Genomic DNA, 17,517 nt, shown 5'->3' on the forward strand with positions numbered 1-17,517 from the left:
CACCCTCTCCCCGTATCCCCCAACCCCACCGTGTCCCCTCAACCCCACCCGCCATTACCCCTCCAGATCCGCTCGGTGTGGGTGAGGGGTCAGCCCGGGGTACATACCTCACGTCCCGGTGATGCTTCACATAGAGGTTATGGAAGTTGTTGGTGTTCTCCAGCTGCGGCTGCCCGTGCTTGGGACCGGTCAGCCGCTCGATAATCTCAGCCTTCATTTCCAAGGCGATGTAGAGGGGCAGCACCGAGAGCAGGAGGTGGTCCTAAACCCCGGGGGAAGCACAACAGCCCAGGTCAGTCACCCTACGTTCCCTTTCCCTCGCTGAGCTAGTTGTACACCATCCACGCATGGCCCCTCCGCACCCCCCACCACCTCCTCCCTATCTCCGGAACCTCCTCCAGCCGCCCCACCACCCTCCCAGACCCACGTGCTCCTCCCCATTCCGGCCTCTCGAGCATCTTCACCCCCCACCCACCACCGCCCCGATTTTGAATCACTCCGCCATTGGCGGCCGTGCCTTCAGCTTCCCGAGCTCTGGAATTACCCCCCTAAACCTCCCCATCTCTCTCTCCCTCTCCCTCTCCTCCTCCCTCTCCCTCTCTCTCTCTCTCTCTCTCCCTCTCTCCCTCCCTCTCTCCCCTCCCTCTCTCTCCCTCTCTCCCTCCCTCTCTCTCTCCCTCTCTCTCCCTCTCTCCCTCCCTCTCTCTCTCCCTCCCTCTCTCTCTCCCTCTCTCTTCCTCTCTCCCTCTCTCCCTCCCTCTTTCCCTCTTTCCCTCTTTCCCTCTCTCTCTCTCTCCCTCTTTCTACCCCCTCCTTGAAGACGGCCATTTTGACCAAGCTTTCGGTCACCTGACCCCAACACCCACCCTCCCCAGCCCCTTACGGGGTGGGGGTGGGGGGGTGGGCGTAACGCTTTGTCTTGTAATCGCCCCTGTGATGGGCCTGTGGCCGATCTACGGTGGTGAAGGTGCCGTGTAAATGTAAGTTGTTGTTGCCTGGCCTGCGCCCTCCCACAGGGTCAAAGGTCAGCAGCTGACCCATTGACCACCCCCTCCCCTCAAACTCACCAATCAGAGAGAGAGAGCGAGACCTTCACTCCCTCTGCCTGCCTGGAGACGATTTTGACCCCCAAGATTCACTGCAGGGTGAAAGGTCAGTGTCTGACCCATTGACCACCCCCTTAAACCCTCAGAGAGAGAGAGAGAGAGTGAGAGTGAGAGAGAGAGAGACCTTCACTCCCTTTGCCTGCCTGGAGCCGGTTCTGACCCCCTGCAGGGTGAAAGGTCAACGCCTGACCACCGCCTCCCCATGCACCGCCACTCCCTCCCCCTCACCCAACCCCGCACCCACCCCCCTGCACCCCCCCACCACCCAAATGCCAATCAGGCCTGGAACCTTCCCCCACTGATGGACAAACCTGTTGCTTTTTCTCGGACTCGAGTTTCATGTGCGACTTGATGCAGTTCAGGGTGTCCTTGAAGGTCTTCTGCAGAGCCCGCTCCATCAGGTGCTTGTGGTAGGCCCCAACCAGGTTACCGCAGATAAAGACCACCGCATTGGCCAACAGCTGCGGGCGGAAATCCAGAGAGAGAGAGAGAGAGAGAGAGAAGGCAGGAGAGGTTGAATCGAGGCGACCACTTATAACAGTGCCATACACAACAGCCAGCGTTACACGTTCGATAGACTTGCACGTTCCCAGGAATGACAAAGAACTGGGAAATAAGAGCACTGGTCAGAACTGGTCTACCTTAAAATGGAACAAAACTAATGGGCAGAATTTTTGCCCTCGGATGGGAGGGCGGGACCCGCCGCCATTTTGAGTGGACGGGCCAATTAAGGCCCATCCAGTGGCCTTCCCGATGGGAAGCGCTTTGCGCTCCCTGTGCGGTGGGGGGATGGGTGGAGGGAATCTCCATCTGTCAAAGTGCGCTATTCCTGGCACGTGCGCGAAAGAGCACACTGCTCCCTGAGACTAAGTCCCTGTCTCAGGGAGACTCGTGAGAGGTAAGTAAAGCCTAAAAATAGAGAAATATTAAAATTATTAACATGTCCCCCTCATGTGAGTGACGATGTCACACGAGATGGGAACATGTTAATAAGAAGCACATAAACTTTATGAAACTTTTTAAAAAACGGACGTGAAACCTCATCCCGCCAGTGGATGAGGTTTCCTGAATAATCTGGAACCCGCCGGGGCTCCTGGCCTGCCCGCCAGCCTTAACCTTGGACGGGCAGGTCCTTTAACAATCTTAATGACCCTGTCAATGGCCTCAATTGGCCATTGACAGGTTGGCGGGCGGGCAGCTGATTTCGCTGTCTGCCCGATTTCCTGAAAATTTAAAGGGACCGGGATGACGTCAGGGATTCCTCCCGACACCATCCCGCGTCATTTTACCCTCGGTGAGCGGGCCCCGGCCCCAAATCGCCGAGGGGAAAATCCTGGCCAAAAACTGGGAAATGAGAGCGCTGGTCCGAATTGGTCTTGTGTACCTTAAAATGGGACACCAGTTAAAAACTGGGAATAAGAGCATCGGTCCGAACTGGTCTTGTGTACCTTAAAATGGGACACCAGTTAAAAACTGGGAATGAGAGTACTGGTCCGAACAGGTCTTGTCTACCTTAAAATGGGACACCAGTTAAAAACTGGGAAATAAGAGTACTGGTCCGAACTGGTCTTGTGTACCCTAAAATGGGACACCAGTTAAAAACTGGGAAATAAGGGCACTGGTCCAAACTGGTCTTGTGAACCTTAAAATGGGACACCAGTTAAAAACTGGGAAATAAGGGCACTGGTCCAAACTGGTCTTGTGAACCTTAAAATGGGACACCAGTTAAAAACTGGGAAATAAGGGCACTGGTCCGAACAGGTCTTGTTTACCTTAAAATGGGACACCAGTTAATAACTGGGAAATAAGAGTACTGGTCCGAACTGGTCTTGTGTACCTTATACCTCTTTCGAGTTATCAACAGTCACAGATTGTAACTCTTTCGAGTACATTCACAGTTCTTGGTTTCCGGGAGTGGGACGTGAACCCACAACCCTCTGATTCAAAGGCGAGGGTGCTATGAACTACCAGTTAATAACTGGGAAATAAGGGCACTGGTCCGAGCTGGTTTTTCCCTTTCTGGGTCAGCATGGGTGTAGTCGAGTGTCCGCGACGCTGAGTTAGTGCCGTGGGGTCACCAGGCAGCTGCGGGGAGCCTGATAAATCCAATTCATCGGATAAAACTTGGAGCTTATCTTTTTTCACAAAAAGCCGCCGATGGTGACCCTAAAACCGACGAGACGTTGCAAAAACCCATCTGGGTTCAGCCGTCTCCTCGAGGGGAGGGAGCCTGCCACCCTCAGCCGGACGTGACTCCAGGCCCACAGCGTCGGGTCCTTACGGGCACAGAAGAAGGAGTCCTTTCGTCCCATCAAGTCCATGCTGGCCCTCTGCAGAGCAATCCAGTCAGTCCCCCTTTCCACCCCCCCACCCCCCAGCTCTGTCCTCCCATATCCCCTGCTAGTTTACTCCCCCCTCGAGCGCCCTCCAAACTCCTCTTGAAACTGTTCACCGCTTCTGCCCCGCCCTCGTGGGCAGGGAGTTCCAGGCCGTTACCACTCGCTGTGTAAAACAGCTCTTCCCCCACATGCTCCCGCCTCCCCACTCCTCCCCGTCCCCCCGCCCCACCCCCCTCCCCCCTCCCGCCCCGGTATCTCTTGCCCAAAACCTTAAATGTGTGCCCCCACCCCCTCGTCCTTGTGCCATCAGCGAATGGGAACAACTTTTCTCCGTCCACCTTATCTAAACCTGACAGAATCTTCCCCACCTCCGTCAAATCTCCCCCTCCGCCTCCCTCGCTCCGAGGAGAACAACCCCAGCTTCTCCAACCTCACCTCCTGGTTTAAAATCCCTCGTCCCTGGAGCCGTCCCGGTGAATCTCCTCTCTCCGACCCTCTCAGGGACCCTCACGCCCTTCCTAAAGTGCAGTGACCGGAAACTGGACTCGATACTCTAGTTGCGGCCTAACCAGGGCTCTGTAAAGGTTCAGCGTATCTTTTGCGCTCAATCCCTCTAATTTCTGAAGCCCGAGGTCCCATGTGCTTTGCTAATTCCTCTCTCGCTCTGTCATGCCACCTTCAATGGTCTCTGTGCATGAACCCCCAGCTCCCTCTGTCCCTGCTCACTCTTTATAGAACTGTTCTATTTACATCCATCTTTCCTCTCCCTATCCCCTCTGCCAAATCACATCGCCTCACCTTTCTCTGCATTAAACTTCCTCTGCCGCTTGTCTGCCCCTCCTGCCAGCCTACCCAGGGACCTGTTGCAGTCGATTGGGCATCGCCCTCGCTGTCTGCCGCTCCCCCCCCAGTTTGGCATCACCGGCAAACTTTGCGATTCCACTGTGCGTCCCAAGACCCAAGCCACTTCTACAGTAGTGAAGGAAACGGTGTTCCCGGCACTGAGCCTCGGGGAACAGCACGCTCCACCATCCTCCAGCCCTCTTCCACCCTTGAGCCATTATCTTCTACCCTTCTGGACGCCGATCCTCCGATTCCATGAATCCCTCAGTTTTGTGAACCAGCCTTTCGTGTGGTACTTTGTCAAATGCCTTCTTAAAGTCCATATAGACAGCATCCGCCGCATTCCCTCCATCAACCTCCCCTGTTCGGTCATCGAGAAATTCCATCAGATTCGTCAAGCATGATCCGCCTTCGGCAAATCCGGGCGGGCTCTCCTTAAACTGACTCAAACCTCTCCGAGTGCCCGGTGATTTATTCCACCCCCCACCCCCCCCCGATTAGCGTTTCTAAAACCTTACCCGTCACTGACGGTACACTAGCTGGCCTGTTGTTGCTAGGACTGTTCCTGTATCCTTTCTTGAGTAAAGGTGTTACATCTGCCATTCCCCCATCCTCTGGCACCACCCCAGTATCTAGAGAAGGTTGGAAGATCAGGGCAAGCCCTTCCGTTATCCCTGCCCCCACCTCTTTCAGCAGCCTATCAACATCCTGGGGGGTGGGGGGGAGGGGTTACCATTGACCAGAAACTGAACCGGACCAGCCATATAAATACTGAGGCTACAAGGGCAGGTCAGAGGCTGGGAATCCTGTGGAGAGTCACTCACCTCCTGACTCCCCCCAAAGCCTGTCCACCATCGACAAGGCACAAGTCAGGAGTGCGATGGGACACTCTCCCTACTTGCCTGGATGAGTGCGGTTCCCACAACACTCGAGAAGCTCGACACCGTCCAGGACAAAGCAGCCCCCGCTCGATCGGCACCCCATCCACCAACATTCACTCCCTCCACCACCGACGCACAGTGGCAGCAGTGTGTGTACCATCTACAAGATGCACTGCAGCAACTCACCGCGGCTCCTTCGACAGCACCTTCCAAACCCACGACCGCTACCATCTAGAAGGACGAGGGCAGCAGACGCACGGGGAACACCACCACCTGGAAGTTCCCCTCTGAGCCACACTCGCCATCCCGACTTGGGAATATATCGGCCGTTCCTTCACTGTCGCCGGGTCAAAATCCTGGGAACTCCCTCCCTAACAGCACGGTGGGTGTACCTACACCACACGGCCTGCAGCGGCTCAAGAAGGCAACTCACCCACCGCCACCTTCTCAAGGGGGATTTAGGGGGATGGGCCATCAATTCCGGCCTTGCCAGAGATACCCACATTCCACGAACGGATAAGAAAAAATCCTGGGATGCAAGCCATCTGGACCAAGCGATTTATCCACTCTAAGCATCTAAACTTCTCCAGTAAAACCATAAGACCATAAGACATAGGAGCAGAAATTAGGCCATTCGGCCCATCGAGTCTGCTCCGCCATTCAATCATGGCTGATAAGTTTCTCAACCCCATTCTCCCGCCTTCTCCTCATAACCTTTGATCCCCTTACCAATCAAGAACCCATCTATCTCGGTCTTAAATACACTCGATGACCTGGCCTCCACAGCCTTCTGTGGCAAAGTACAAGCTTTATCTCACATCGCTCCCTGCCCATTAGCTCTACCACCTCCATTTCTTGCTGATGCTTTGTCAGCATCCTTAGGGCTCACTGGTCGGAGCTGCCAAGAACAGTGACGTGATCCCTGATAGGCAGCAGGAGAAGCTATAGCCTCCGTTACTACATTTCCTCTTCCTTTAGTTGTTTACGCAGTTTCTATTTACAGAGAACATTTGAATATCCAACAACACATACATGTATACAGCTCAGGTGATTAAAGGTGAAATCCCTGAGGCCGTTTCCTTGTTCGGTTAGAGCGGCGTAGCTGGGCCACCTGAGGTTTCTTCCACAGGATCGACATGATCAGGAAACGCAGCACCTGGTACCTCTTTAGAAAGTGGCCAGTTCAGGGTTCGGCGACCCTGCAGAGACCTCGGGCATGCCTACCCTGTCACCTGGGGTTAATGGTTCAATGTTAATCACTGGCGGAATATCTCGCCGTGGGAATGCCTCTCAATTCCTGAGATATTTTCGGACAGTCGGTCTTCCACTTCTGCCTTGGGGGGGGGAGGTGGGGGAGGGGGGGGAACAAGGGTCCGGTTTCTGAGACAATTGTACCCGGAACCCAACAAGATCCACTGGGCGGGATTGTGAGGTTGTGAGGAGGGTGGAAGGAGGTTTCAAGGGGGGGATTTAGACCAGTTGTGTGAGTGGGCAAACGCGTGGCAGATGCAGTATAACGTGGGTAAATGTGAGGTTATACACTTCGGTGTGAAAAACAGAAAGGCAGGGTATTATTTAAATGGTGATACGTTGGGAAACGTGGGATCCACAAAGGGGATCTGGGTGCCCTCCTACACCAGTCAATGAAAATAAACAAGCAGGCGAAGGAAGCAATGAGGAAGGCAAATGGTACGTTGGCCTTCCTGGCAAGAGGATTTGAGTTCAGAAGTAGGGATGTCTTACTGCAGTTATACAAGGCCTTGGTGAGACCACACCTGGAGGACTGCGTGCGGTTTTGCTCTCCCTACCTAAGGAAGGATATACTTGCCATAGAGGGAGCGCAGCGAAGGTTCACTAGGCTGATATCAGGGAAGGCAGGACTGTCGTACGAGGAGAGTTTGGTTCGACTGGGCCTGTATGCACTAGAGTTTAGAAGAATGAGAAGGGGGATCTCACTGAGACATCTAAAATTCTAACAGGGAGCTCTATCTCCCTGCCGCCCGTACCTGGTGTGGCAGTCGCATGTGCGGCTGCTCGGACAGTGAGAGGTAGATGCTGAGCGATACGATATGGGACACGGAGGAGAGCAGGCTAGCGATGATGGCGTCCCTCATACACAGCGGCAGCATGGTGTACACGATGAAGGTGATGAACAGGAAGAAGGAAACCTGCACAAATAAGGGAGGGATGTGAAAAAAAAAACACAACTGTCTCAGAGGCGGCTGGTCCAGCATGGGGTTAGATACAGAGTAAATCTCCCTCTATACTGTACACATCAAACACTCCCAGGACAGGTACAGCACGGGATTAGATACAGAGTAAATCTCCCTCTACACTGTCCACATCAAACACTCCCAGGACAGGTACAGCACGGGGTTAGATACAGAGTAAATCTCCCTCTACACTGTCCCCATCAAACACTCCCAGGACAGGTACAGCACGGGGTTAGATACAGAGTAAATCTCCCTCTACACTGTCCCCATCAAACACTCCCAGGACAGGTACAGCACGGGGTTAGATACAGAGTAAATCTCCCTCTACACTGTCCCCATCAAACACTCCCAGGACAGGTACAGCACAGGGTTAGATACAGAGTAAAGCTCCCTCTACACTGTCCCCATCAAACACTCCCAGGACAGGTACAGCACGGGGTTAGATACAGAGTAAAGCTCCCTCTACACTGTTCCCATCAAACACTCCCAGGGCAGGTACAGCACGGGGTTAGATACAGAGTAAATCTCCCTCTACACTGTCCCCGTCAAACACTCCCAGGACAGGTACAGCACGGGGTTAGATACAGAGTAAATCTCCCTCTACACTGTCCCCGTCAAACACTCCCAGGACAGGTACAGCACAGGGTTAGATACAGAGTAAAGCTCCCTCTACACTGTCCCCATCAAACACTCCCAGGACAGGTACAGCACGGGGTTAGATACAGAATAAAGCTCCCTCTAAACTGTCCCCATCAAACACTCCCAGGACAGGTACAGCATGGGGTTAGATACAGAGTAAAGCTCCCCCTACACTGTACCCATTAAACAATCCCAGGACAGGTACAGCACGGGGTTAGATACAGAGTAAATCTCCCTCTACACTGTCCTCATCAAACACTCCCAGGGCAGGTACAGCACGGGGTTAGATACAGAGTAAAGCTCCCTCTACACTGTCCCCATCAAACACTCCCAGGACAGGTACAGCACGGGGTTAGATACAGAGTAAAGCTCCGTCTACACTGTCCCCATCAAACACTCCCAGGACAGGCATAGCACAGGGTTAGATACAGAGTAAAGCTCACTCTACACTGTCCCCATCAAACACTCCCAGGACAGGCATAGCACGGGGTTAGATATAGAGTAAAGCTCCCTCCACACCGTCCCCATCAAACACTCCCAGGGCAAGTACAGCACTCGGTTAGATATAGAGTAAAGCTCCCTCTGCACCGTCCCCATCAAACACTCCCGGTACAGGTACAACACGGCATTAGATACAGAGTAAAGCTCACTCTACACGGTCCCCATTAAACACTCCCAGGACAAGTACAGGAAAGGGTTAGATACAGAGTAAAGCTCCCACTAGACTGTCCCCATCAAACACTCCCAGGACAGGTACAGGAAAGGGTTACATACAGAGTAAAGCACCCTCTAGACTGTCCCGATCAAACACTCCCAGGGCAGGTACAGCACAGGGTAAGATACAGAGTAAAGCACCCTCTACACTGTCTGCAACAAACACTCCCAGGACTGGTACAGCAGGGGGTTAGATACAGAGTAAAGCTACCTCTACACTGTCCCCACCAAACACTCCCAGGAGAGGTACAGCACGGGGTTAGATACAGAGTAAAGCTCCCTCTACACTGTCCCCATCAAAAACTCCAAGGACAGGTACAAAACGGGGCTAGATACAGAGTAAAGCTCCCTCTACACTGTCCCCATCAAACTCTCCCAGGTCATGTAAAACACGGGTTTGATACAGAGTAAAGATCCCTCCACACCATTCCCATCAAACACTCCCAGGGCAGGTACAGCAGGGGGTTAGATACCCAATAAAGCTCCCTCTACACTGTCCCCATCAAACACTCCCAACACAGGTACAGCACGGGGTTAGATACAGAATAAAGCTCCCACTACACTGTCCCCATCAAACACTCCCAGGACAGGTACAGCACGGGGTTAGATACAGAGTAAAGCTCCCTCTACACTGTCCCCATCAAACACTCCCAGGACAGGTACAGCACGGGGTTAGATACAGAATAAAGCTCCCTCTACCCTGTCCCCATCAAACACTCCCAGGACAGGTACAGCATGGGGTTAGATACAGAGTAAAGCTCCCCCTACACTGTACCCATTAAACAATCCCAGGACAGGTACAGAATGGGGTTAGATATAGATTAATGCTGCCGCTACACTGTCCCCATCAAACATTCCCTGGGCAGGTACAGCATGGCTTAGATACAGAGTAAAACTACTTCTATATTGTCCCAATGAAATATTCCCAGGGCAGGTGCAGCACGGGGTTAGATATACAGTAAGTCTCCCTCTACACTGTGCCCATCAAACACTCCCAGGGCTGGTGCAGCACGGGGTTAGATACAGAGTAAAGCTTCTTCTACCTGTCCCCATCAAACACTCCCAGGGCAGGTACAGCATGGGGTTAGATACAGAGTAAAGCTCCCTCTACACTGTCCCCATCAAACACTCCCAGAACAGGTACAGCACGGCGTTAGATATAGAGTAAAGCTACCTCTACACTGTCCCCATCAAACACTCCCAGGACAGGTACAGCACAGGGTTAGATACAGAGTAAAGCTCCCTCTACACTGTCCCCATCAAACACTCCCAGGACAGGTACAGCACGGGGTTAGATACAGAGTAAAGCTCCCTCTACACTGTTCCCATCAAACACTCCCAGGGCAGGTACAGCACGGGGTTAGATACAGAGTAAATCTCCCTCTACACTGTCCCCGTCAAACACTCCCAGGACAGGTACAGCACGGGGTTAGATACAGAGTAAATCTCCCTCTACACTGTCCCCGTCAAACACTCCCAGGACAGGTACAGCACAGGGTTAGATACAGAGTAAAGCTCCCTCGACACTGTCCCCATCAAACACTCCCAGGACAGGTACAGCACAGGGTTAGATACAGAGTAAAGTTCCCTCTACACTGTCCCCATCAAACACTCCCAGGGCAGGTACAGCACGGGGTTAGATACAGAGTAAATCTCCCTCTACACTGTCCCCATCAAACACTCCCAGGGCAGGTACAGCACGGGGTTAGATACAGAGTAAATCTCCCTCTACACTGTCCTCATCAAACACTCCCAGGGCAGGTACAGCACGGGGTTAGATACAGAGTAAAGCTCCCTCTACACTGTCCCCATCAAACACTCCCAGGACAGGTACAGCACGGGGTTAGATACAGAGTAAAGCTCCGTCTACACTGTCCCCATCAAACACTCCCAGGACAGGCATAGCACAGGGTTAGATACAGAGTAAAGCTCACTCTACACTGTCCCCATCAAACACTCCCAGGACAGGCATAGCACGGGGTTAGATATAGAGTAAAGCTCCCTCCACACCGTCCCCATCAAACACTCCCAGGGCAAGTACAGCACTCGGTTAGATATAGAGTAAAGCTCCCTCTGCACCGTCCCCATCAAACACTCCCGGTACAGGTACAACACGGCATTAGATACAGAGTAAAGCTCACTCTACACGGTCCCCATTAAACACTCCCAGGACAAGTACAGGAAAGGGTTAGATACAGAGTAAAGCTCCCACTAGACTGTCCCCATCAAACACTCCCAGGACAGGTACAGGAAAGGGTTACATACAGAGTAAAGCACCCTCTAGACTGTCCCGATCAAACACTCCCAGGGCAGGTACAGCACAGGGTAAGATACAGAGTAAAGCACCCTCTACACTGTCTGCAACAAACACTCCCAGGACTGGTACAGCAGGGGGTTAGATACAGAGTAAAGCTACCTCTACACTGTCCCCACCAAACACTCCCAGGAGAGGTACAGCACGGGGTTAGATACAGAGTAAAGCTCCCTCTACACTGTCCCCATCAAAAACTCCAAGGACAGGTACAAAACGGGGCTAGATACAGAGTAAAGCTCCCTCTACACTGTCCCCATCAAACTCTCCCAGGTCATGTAAAACACGGGTTTGATACAGAGTAAAGATCCCTCCACACCATTCCCATCAAACACTCCCAGGGCAGGTACAGCAGGGGGTTAGATACCCAATAAAGCTCCCTCTACACTGTCCCCATCAAACACTCCCAACACAGGTACAGCACGGGGTTAGATACAGAATAAAGCTCCCACTACACTGTCCCCATCAAACACTCCCAGGACAGGTACAGCACGGGGTTAGATACAGAGTAAAGCTCCCTCTACACTGTCCCCATCAAACACTCCCAGGACAGGTACAGCACGGGGTTAGATACAGAATAAAGCTCCCTCTACACTGTCCCCATCAAACACTCCCAGGACAGGTACAGCATGGGGTTAGATACAGAGTAAAGCTCCCTCTACACTGTCCCCATCAAACACTCCCAGGACAGGTACAGCACGGGGTTAGATACAGAATAAAGCTCCCTCTAAACTGTCCCCATCAAACACTCCCAGGACAGGTACAGCATGGGGTTAGATACAGAGTAAAGCTCCCCCTACACTGTACCCATTAAACAATCCCAGGACAGGTACAGCACGGGGTTAGATACAGAGTAAATCTCCCTCTACACTGTCCTCATCAAACACTCCCAGGGCAGGTACAGCACGGGGTTAGATACAGAGTAAAGCTCCCTCTACACTGTCCCCATCAAACACTCCCAGGACAGGTACAGCACGGGGTTAGATACAGAGTAAAGCTCCGTCTACACTGTCCCCATCAAACACTCCCAGGACAGGCATAGCACAGGGTTAGATACAGAGTAAAGCTCACTCTACACTGTCCCCATCAAACACTCCCAGGACAGGCATAGCACGGGGTTAGATATAGAGTAAAGCTCCCTCCACACCGTCCCCATCAAACACTCCCAGGGCAAGTACAGCACTCGGTTAGATATAGAGTAAAGCTCCCTCTGCACCGTCCCCATCAAACACTCCCGGTACAGGTACAACACGGCATTAGATACAGAGTAAAGCTCACTCTACACGGTCCCCATTAAACACTCCCAGGACAAGTACAGGAAAGGGTTAGATACAGAGTAAAGCTCCCACTAGACTGTCCCCATCAAACACTCCCAGGACAGGTACAGGAAAGGGTTACATACAGAGTAAAGCACCCTCTAGACTGTCCCGATCAAACACTCCCAGGGCAGGTACAGCACAGGGTAAGATACAGAGTAAAGCACCCTCTACACTGTCTGCAACAAACACTCCCAGGACTGGTACAGCAGGGGGTTAGATACAGAGTAAAGCTACCTCTACACTGTCCCCACCAAACACTCCCAGGAGAGGTACAGCACGGGGTTAGATACAGAGTAAAGCTCCCTCTACACTGTCCCCATCAAAAACTCCAAGGACAGGTACAAAACGGGGCTAGATACAGAGTAAAGCTCCCTCTACACTGTCCCCATCAAACTCTCCCAGGTCATGTAAAACACGGGTTTGATACAGAGTAAAGATCCCTCCACACCATTCCCATCAAACACTCCCAGGGCAGGTACAGCAGGGGGTTAGATACCCAATAAAGCTCCCTCTACACTGTCCCCATCAAACACTCCCAACACAGGTACAGCACGGGGTTAGATACAGAATAAAGCTCCCACTACACTGTCCCCATCAAACACTCCCAGGACAGGTACAGCACGGGGTTAGATACAGAGTAAAGCTCCCTCTACACTGTCCCCATCAAACACTCCCAGGACAGGTACAGCACGGGGTTAGATACAGAATAAAGCTCCCTCTACACTGTCCCCATCAAACACTCCCAGGACAGGTACAGCATGGGGTTAGATACAGAGTAAAGCTCCCCCTACACTGTACCCATTAAACAATCCCAGGACAGGTACAGAATGGGGTTAGATATAGATTAATGCTGCCGCTACACTGTCCCCATCAAACATTCCCTGGGCAGGTACAGCATGGCTTAGATACAGAGTAAAACTACTTCTATATTGTCCCAATGAAATATTCCCAGGGCAGGTGCAGCACGGGGTTAGATATACAGTAAGTCTCCCTCTACACTGTGCCCATCAAACACTCCCAGGGCTGGTGCAGCACGGGGTTAGATACAAAGTAAAGCTTCTTCTACCTGTCCCCATCAAACACTCCCAGGGCAGGTACAGCATGGGGTTAGATACAGAGTAAAGCTCCCTCTACACTGTCCCCATCAAACACTCCCAGAACAGGTACAGCACGGCGTTAGATATAGAGTAAAGCTACCTCTACACTGACCCCATCAAACACTCCCAGGACAGGTACAGCACGGGGTTAGATACAGAATAAAGCTCCCTCTACACTGTCCTCATCAAACACTCCCAGGACAGGTACAGCATGGGGTTAGATACAGAGTAAAACTACCTCTACACTGACCCCAACAAACACTCCCAGGTGAGGTACAGCACGGGGTTAGATAAAGAGTAAAGCTCCCCCTACACTGTACCCATTAAACAATCCCAGGACAGGTACAGAATGGGGTTAGATATAGATTAATGCTGCCGCTACACTGTCCCCATCAAACACTCCCAACACAGGTACAGCACGGGGTTAGATACAGAGTAAAGCTCCCAATACAGTGTCCCCATCAAACACTCCCTGGGTAGGTACAGCACGGGGATATATATAGAGTAAAGCTCCCTCTACACTGTCCCCATCAAACACTCCCAGGACAGGTACAGCACGGGGTTAGATACAGAGTAAATCTCCCTCTACACTGTGCCCATCAAACAGTCCCAGGACAGGTACAGCACCGGGTTAGATACAGTGAAAATCCCCTCCACACTGTCCCCATCAAATTCTCGCAGGGCAGGTACAGCACGGGGTTAGATACAGAGTAAATCTCCCTCTACACTGTCCCCATCAAACTCTCCCAGGTCATGTAAAACACGGGTTTGATAGAGAGTGAAGATCCCCCACACCGTTCCCATCAATCACTCCCAGGGCAGGTAATGTACGGGGTTAGATACACAATAAAGCTCCCTCTACACTGTCCCCATCAAACACTCCCAGGGCAGGAACAGCACGGGGTTAGATATAGAGTAAACCACCCAATACACCGACCCTATCAAACACTCCCAGGACAGGTACAGCACGGGGTTAGATACAGAGTAAAGCTCCCTCTACACCGTCCCCATCAAACACTCGCAGGAAAGGTACAGTACGGGGTTAGATACAGAGTAAAGCTCCCTCTACACTGTCCCCATCAAACACTCCCAGGACAGGGACAGCACGGGGTTAGATACAGTGTAAAGCTCCCTCTACACTGTCCCCATCAAACAGTCCGAGGCCAGGTACAGCACCGTGTTAGATACAGAGTAAAGCCCCTTCTACACTGTCCCTATCAAACACTCCCAGGGCAGGTACAGCACCGGATTAGATACAGATTAAAGCTCCAACTACACTGTCACCATCAAACACTCCCAGGACAGGTAAAGCATAGGGTTTGATACAAAGTAAAGATCCCACCACACTGTCCCCATCAAATACTCCCAGGACAAGTACAGCACGGGGTTAGATACAGAGTAAAGCTCCCTCTACACTGTCCTCAACAAACACTCCCAGGGCATGTACAGCACGTGGTTAGATACAGAGTAAAGCTCCCTCTGCACTGTCTCCAACAAACACTCCGAGAACAGGTACAGCAAGGAGTTAGATAGAAAGTAAAGGTACCACAACACTGTCCCAATCAAATACTCCCAGAACAGGCACAGCACAGCTTTAGATACAGACTAAAGCTCCCTCTACACTGTCCCAATCATACCCACCCACTACTGGTGCACCACCGTGTAAGATACAGAGTAAAGCTCCTTCTGCACTATCCCCATTCATCTCTCCCAGGACAGGTACAGCCCGGGGTTGATACAGAGTAAAGCTCCCTCTGCGCTGTCCCCATCAAACACTCCCAGGACAGGTAAAGCACAGGGTCTGATACAAAGTAAAGCTCCCACTACACTGTCCCCATCAAACACTCCCAGGACAGGTACAGCTCGTGGTTAGATACAGAGTAAAGCTCCCTCTTCATTATCACCATCAAACACTCCGAGGACAGTTACAGCAAGGGGTTAGATACAGAGTAAAGCTCCCACTACACTGTCCCCATCAATCACTCCCAGGATAGGTACAGCACGGGGTTAAATAAAGTGTAAAGGTCCTTCTATATTGTCCCCATCAAACACTCTCAGGAGAGGTAGAGCACGGGGTAAGATACAGAGTAAATCTCCCTCTACACTGTACTCATCAAACACTCCCAGGACAGGTACAGCAAGGGGTAAGATACAGAGTAAAGCTCAATCTTTACTGTCCCCATCAAACATTCCCAGGACAGATGCAGCACAGGATTAGATACAGAGTAAAGTTCCCACTGCCCTGCACCCATCAAACACTCCCAGGACAGGTACATTACGGGGTTAGATACAGAGTAAAGCTCCCTCTAAACTGTCCCAATCATACCCACCCACTACTGGTGCACCACCGTGTAAGATACAGAGTAAAGCTCCTTCTGCACTATCCCCATCCATCTCTCCCAGGACAGGTACAGCCCGGGGTTGATACAGAGTAAAGCTCTCTCTGCAGTGTCCCCATCAAACACTCCCTGGACAGGTAAAGCACAGGGTTTGATACAAAGTAAAGCTCCCACTACACTGTCCCCATCAAACACTCCCAGTGCAGTTACAGCACGGGGTTAGATACAGAGTAAAGCTCCCACTACACTTTCTCATCAAACACGCCCAGGACAGGTACAGCACGGGGTTAGATACAGAGTAACTCTCACTCTACACTGTCCTCATCAACCACTCCCAGGACAGGTACAGCACGTGGTTAGATACAGAGTAAAGCTCCCTCTACACTGTCCTCATCAAACACTCCCAGGACAGGTACATCACGGGGTTAGATAGAGAGTAAAGCTCCCTCTGCACTGTCTCCAACAAACACTCCGAGAAAAGGTACAGCAAGGAGTTAGATAGAAAGTAAAGCTCCCACTACACTGTCCCCATCAAACACTCCCAGTGCAGAACAGCACGGGGTTAGGTACAGAGTAATGCTCACTCTTAACTGTCCGCATCAAATACTCCCAGGACAGGTACTACACAGGTTTAGATACAGAGCAAAGTTCCCTCTGCCCTCACCCATCAACTACTCCCAGGACAGGTACATTACGGAGTTAGATACAGAGTAAAGCTTCCTCTAAACTGTCGGCATCAAGCACTCCCAGGCCAGACACTGCACGGGGTTAGACATAGAGTATATCTCCCTCTACACTGTCCCCGTCAAACACTCCCTGGACAGGTACAGAACGGGGTTAGGAGCAGTGTAAATATTTCTCGACACTGTCTCAATCAAACACTCCCAGGACAGGTGCAGCACAGGGTTGGATACAGAGTTAACCACGCTCTACATTGTCCCCATCAAACAGTCCCAGGACATGTACTGCACGGGGTTAGATACAGAGTAAAGCTATCTCTACACTGACTCCATCAAACATTTCCAGGACAGGTACAGCACGGGGTTAGATGCAGAGTAAAGCTTTCTCTACACTGTCCCCATCAAACATTCCCAGGAAAGGTACAGCACGGGGTTTGATACAGAGTAAAGCTTCCTCTATACAGTCCCCATCAAACAGTCCCAGTACAGGTACAGCACGGTGTAAGATACAGAGGAATGCTCCCTCTACACTGTCCCCATCGAACACTCCCAGGGCATGTATAGCACGTGGTTAGATACAGAGTAAAGCTCCCTCTGCACTGTCTCCAACAAACACTCCGAGGACAGGTACAGCAAGGAGTTAGATAGAATGTAAAGGTACCACAACACTGTCCCAATCAAATACTCCCAGAACAGGCACAGCACAGCATTAGATACAGACTAAAGCTCCCTCTACACTATCCGAGTCAAACCCACCCAGTACTGGTGCACCACCATGTAAGATACAGAGTAAAGCTCCTTCTGCACTATCCCCATCCATCTCTCCCTGGACAGGTCCAGCCCGGTGTTGTTACAGAGTAAAGCTCCCTCTACACCGTCCCTATCAAACACTCCCAGGACAGGTACAGCACGCGGTTAGATACAGAGTAAAGCTCCCTCTACACCTTCCCCATCAAACACTCCCAGGGCAGGTACAGCACGGGGTTGATATAAAATAAAGCTCCCTCTGCACTGTCCCCATCAAACACTCCCAGGA

General features: G+C 51.8%; 1 protein-coding gene across 1 annotated transcript in view; it reads right to left on the reverse strand.

Annotated features, from left to right (window-relative positions):
• Positions 1-107: 107 nt before the first annotated feature.
• LOC144676051 (adenylate cyclase type 2-like) overlaps positions 108-17,517 on the reverse strand; it is a gene marked incomplete at its 3' end in the record, with an annotated part of 31,717 nt that continues 14,307 nt past the window's right edge. The window contains exons 3-5 of the mRNA XM_078536569.1: positions 7,176-7,337; positions 1,418-1,567; positions 108-262 (exon numbers count right to left, since the gene is read on the reverse strand). Of these exons, the coding sequence (XP_078392695.1) occupies positions 108-262; positions 1,418-1,567; positions 7,176-7,337 (467 nt within the window). The remainder of the gene's footprint in view (positions 263-1,417; positions 1,568-7,175; positions 7,338-17,517) is intronic.

The sequence above is a fragment of the Cetorhinus maximus genome, unplaced genomic scaffold (genome assembly GCF_964194155.1).
Source record: "Cetorhinus maximus unplaced genomic scaffold, sCetMax3.hap1.1 HAP1_SCAFFOLD_1322, whole genome shotgun sequence".
Classification (NCBI taxonomy): domain Eukaryota; kingdom Metazoa; phylum Chordata; class Chondrichthyes; order Lamniformes; family Cetorhinidae; genus Cetorhinus; species Cetorhinus maximus.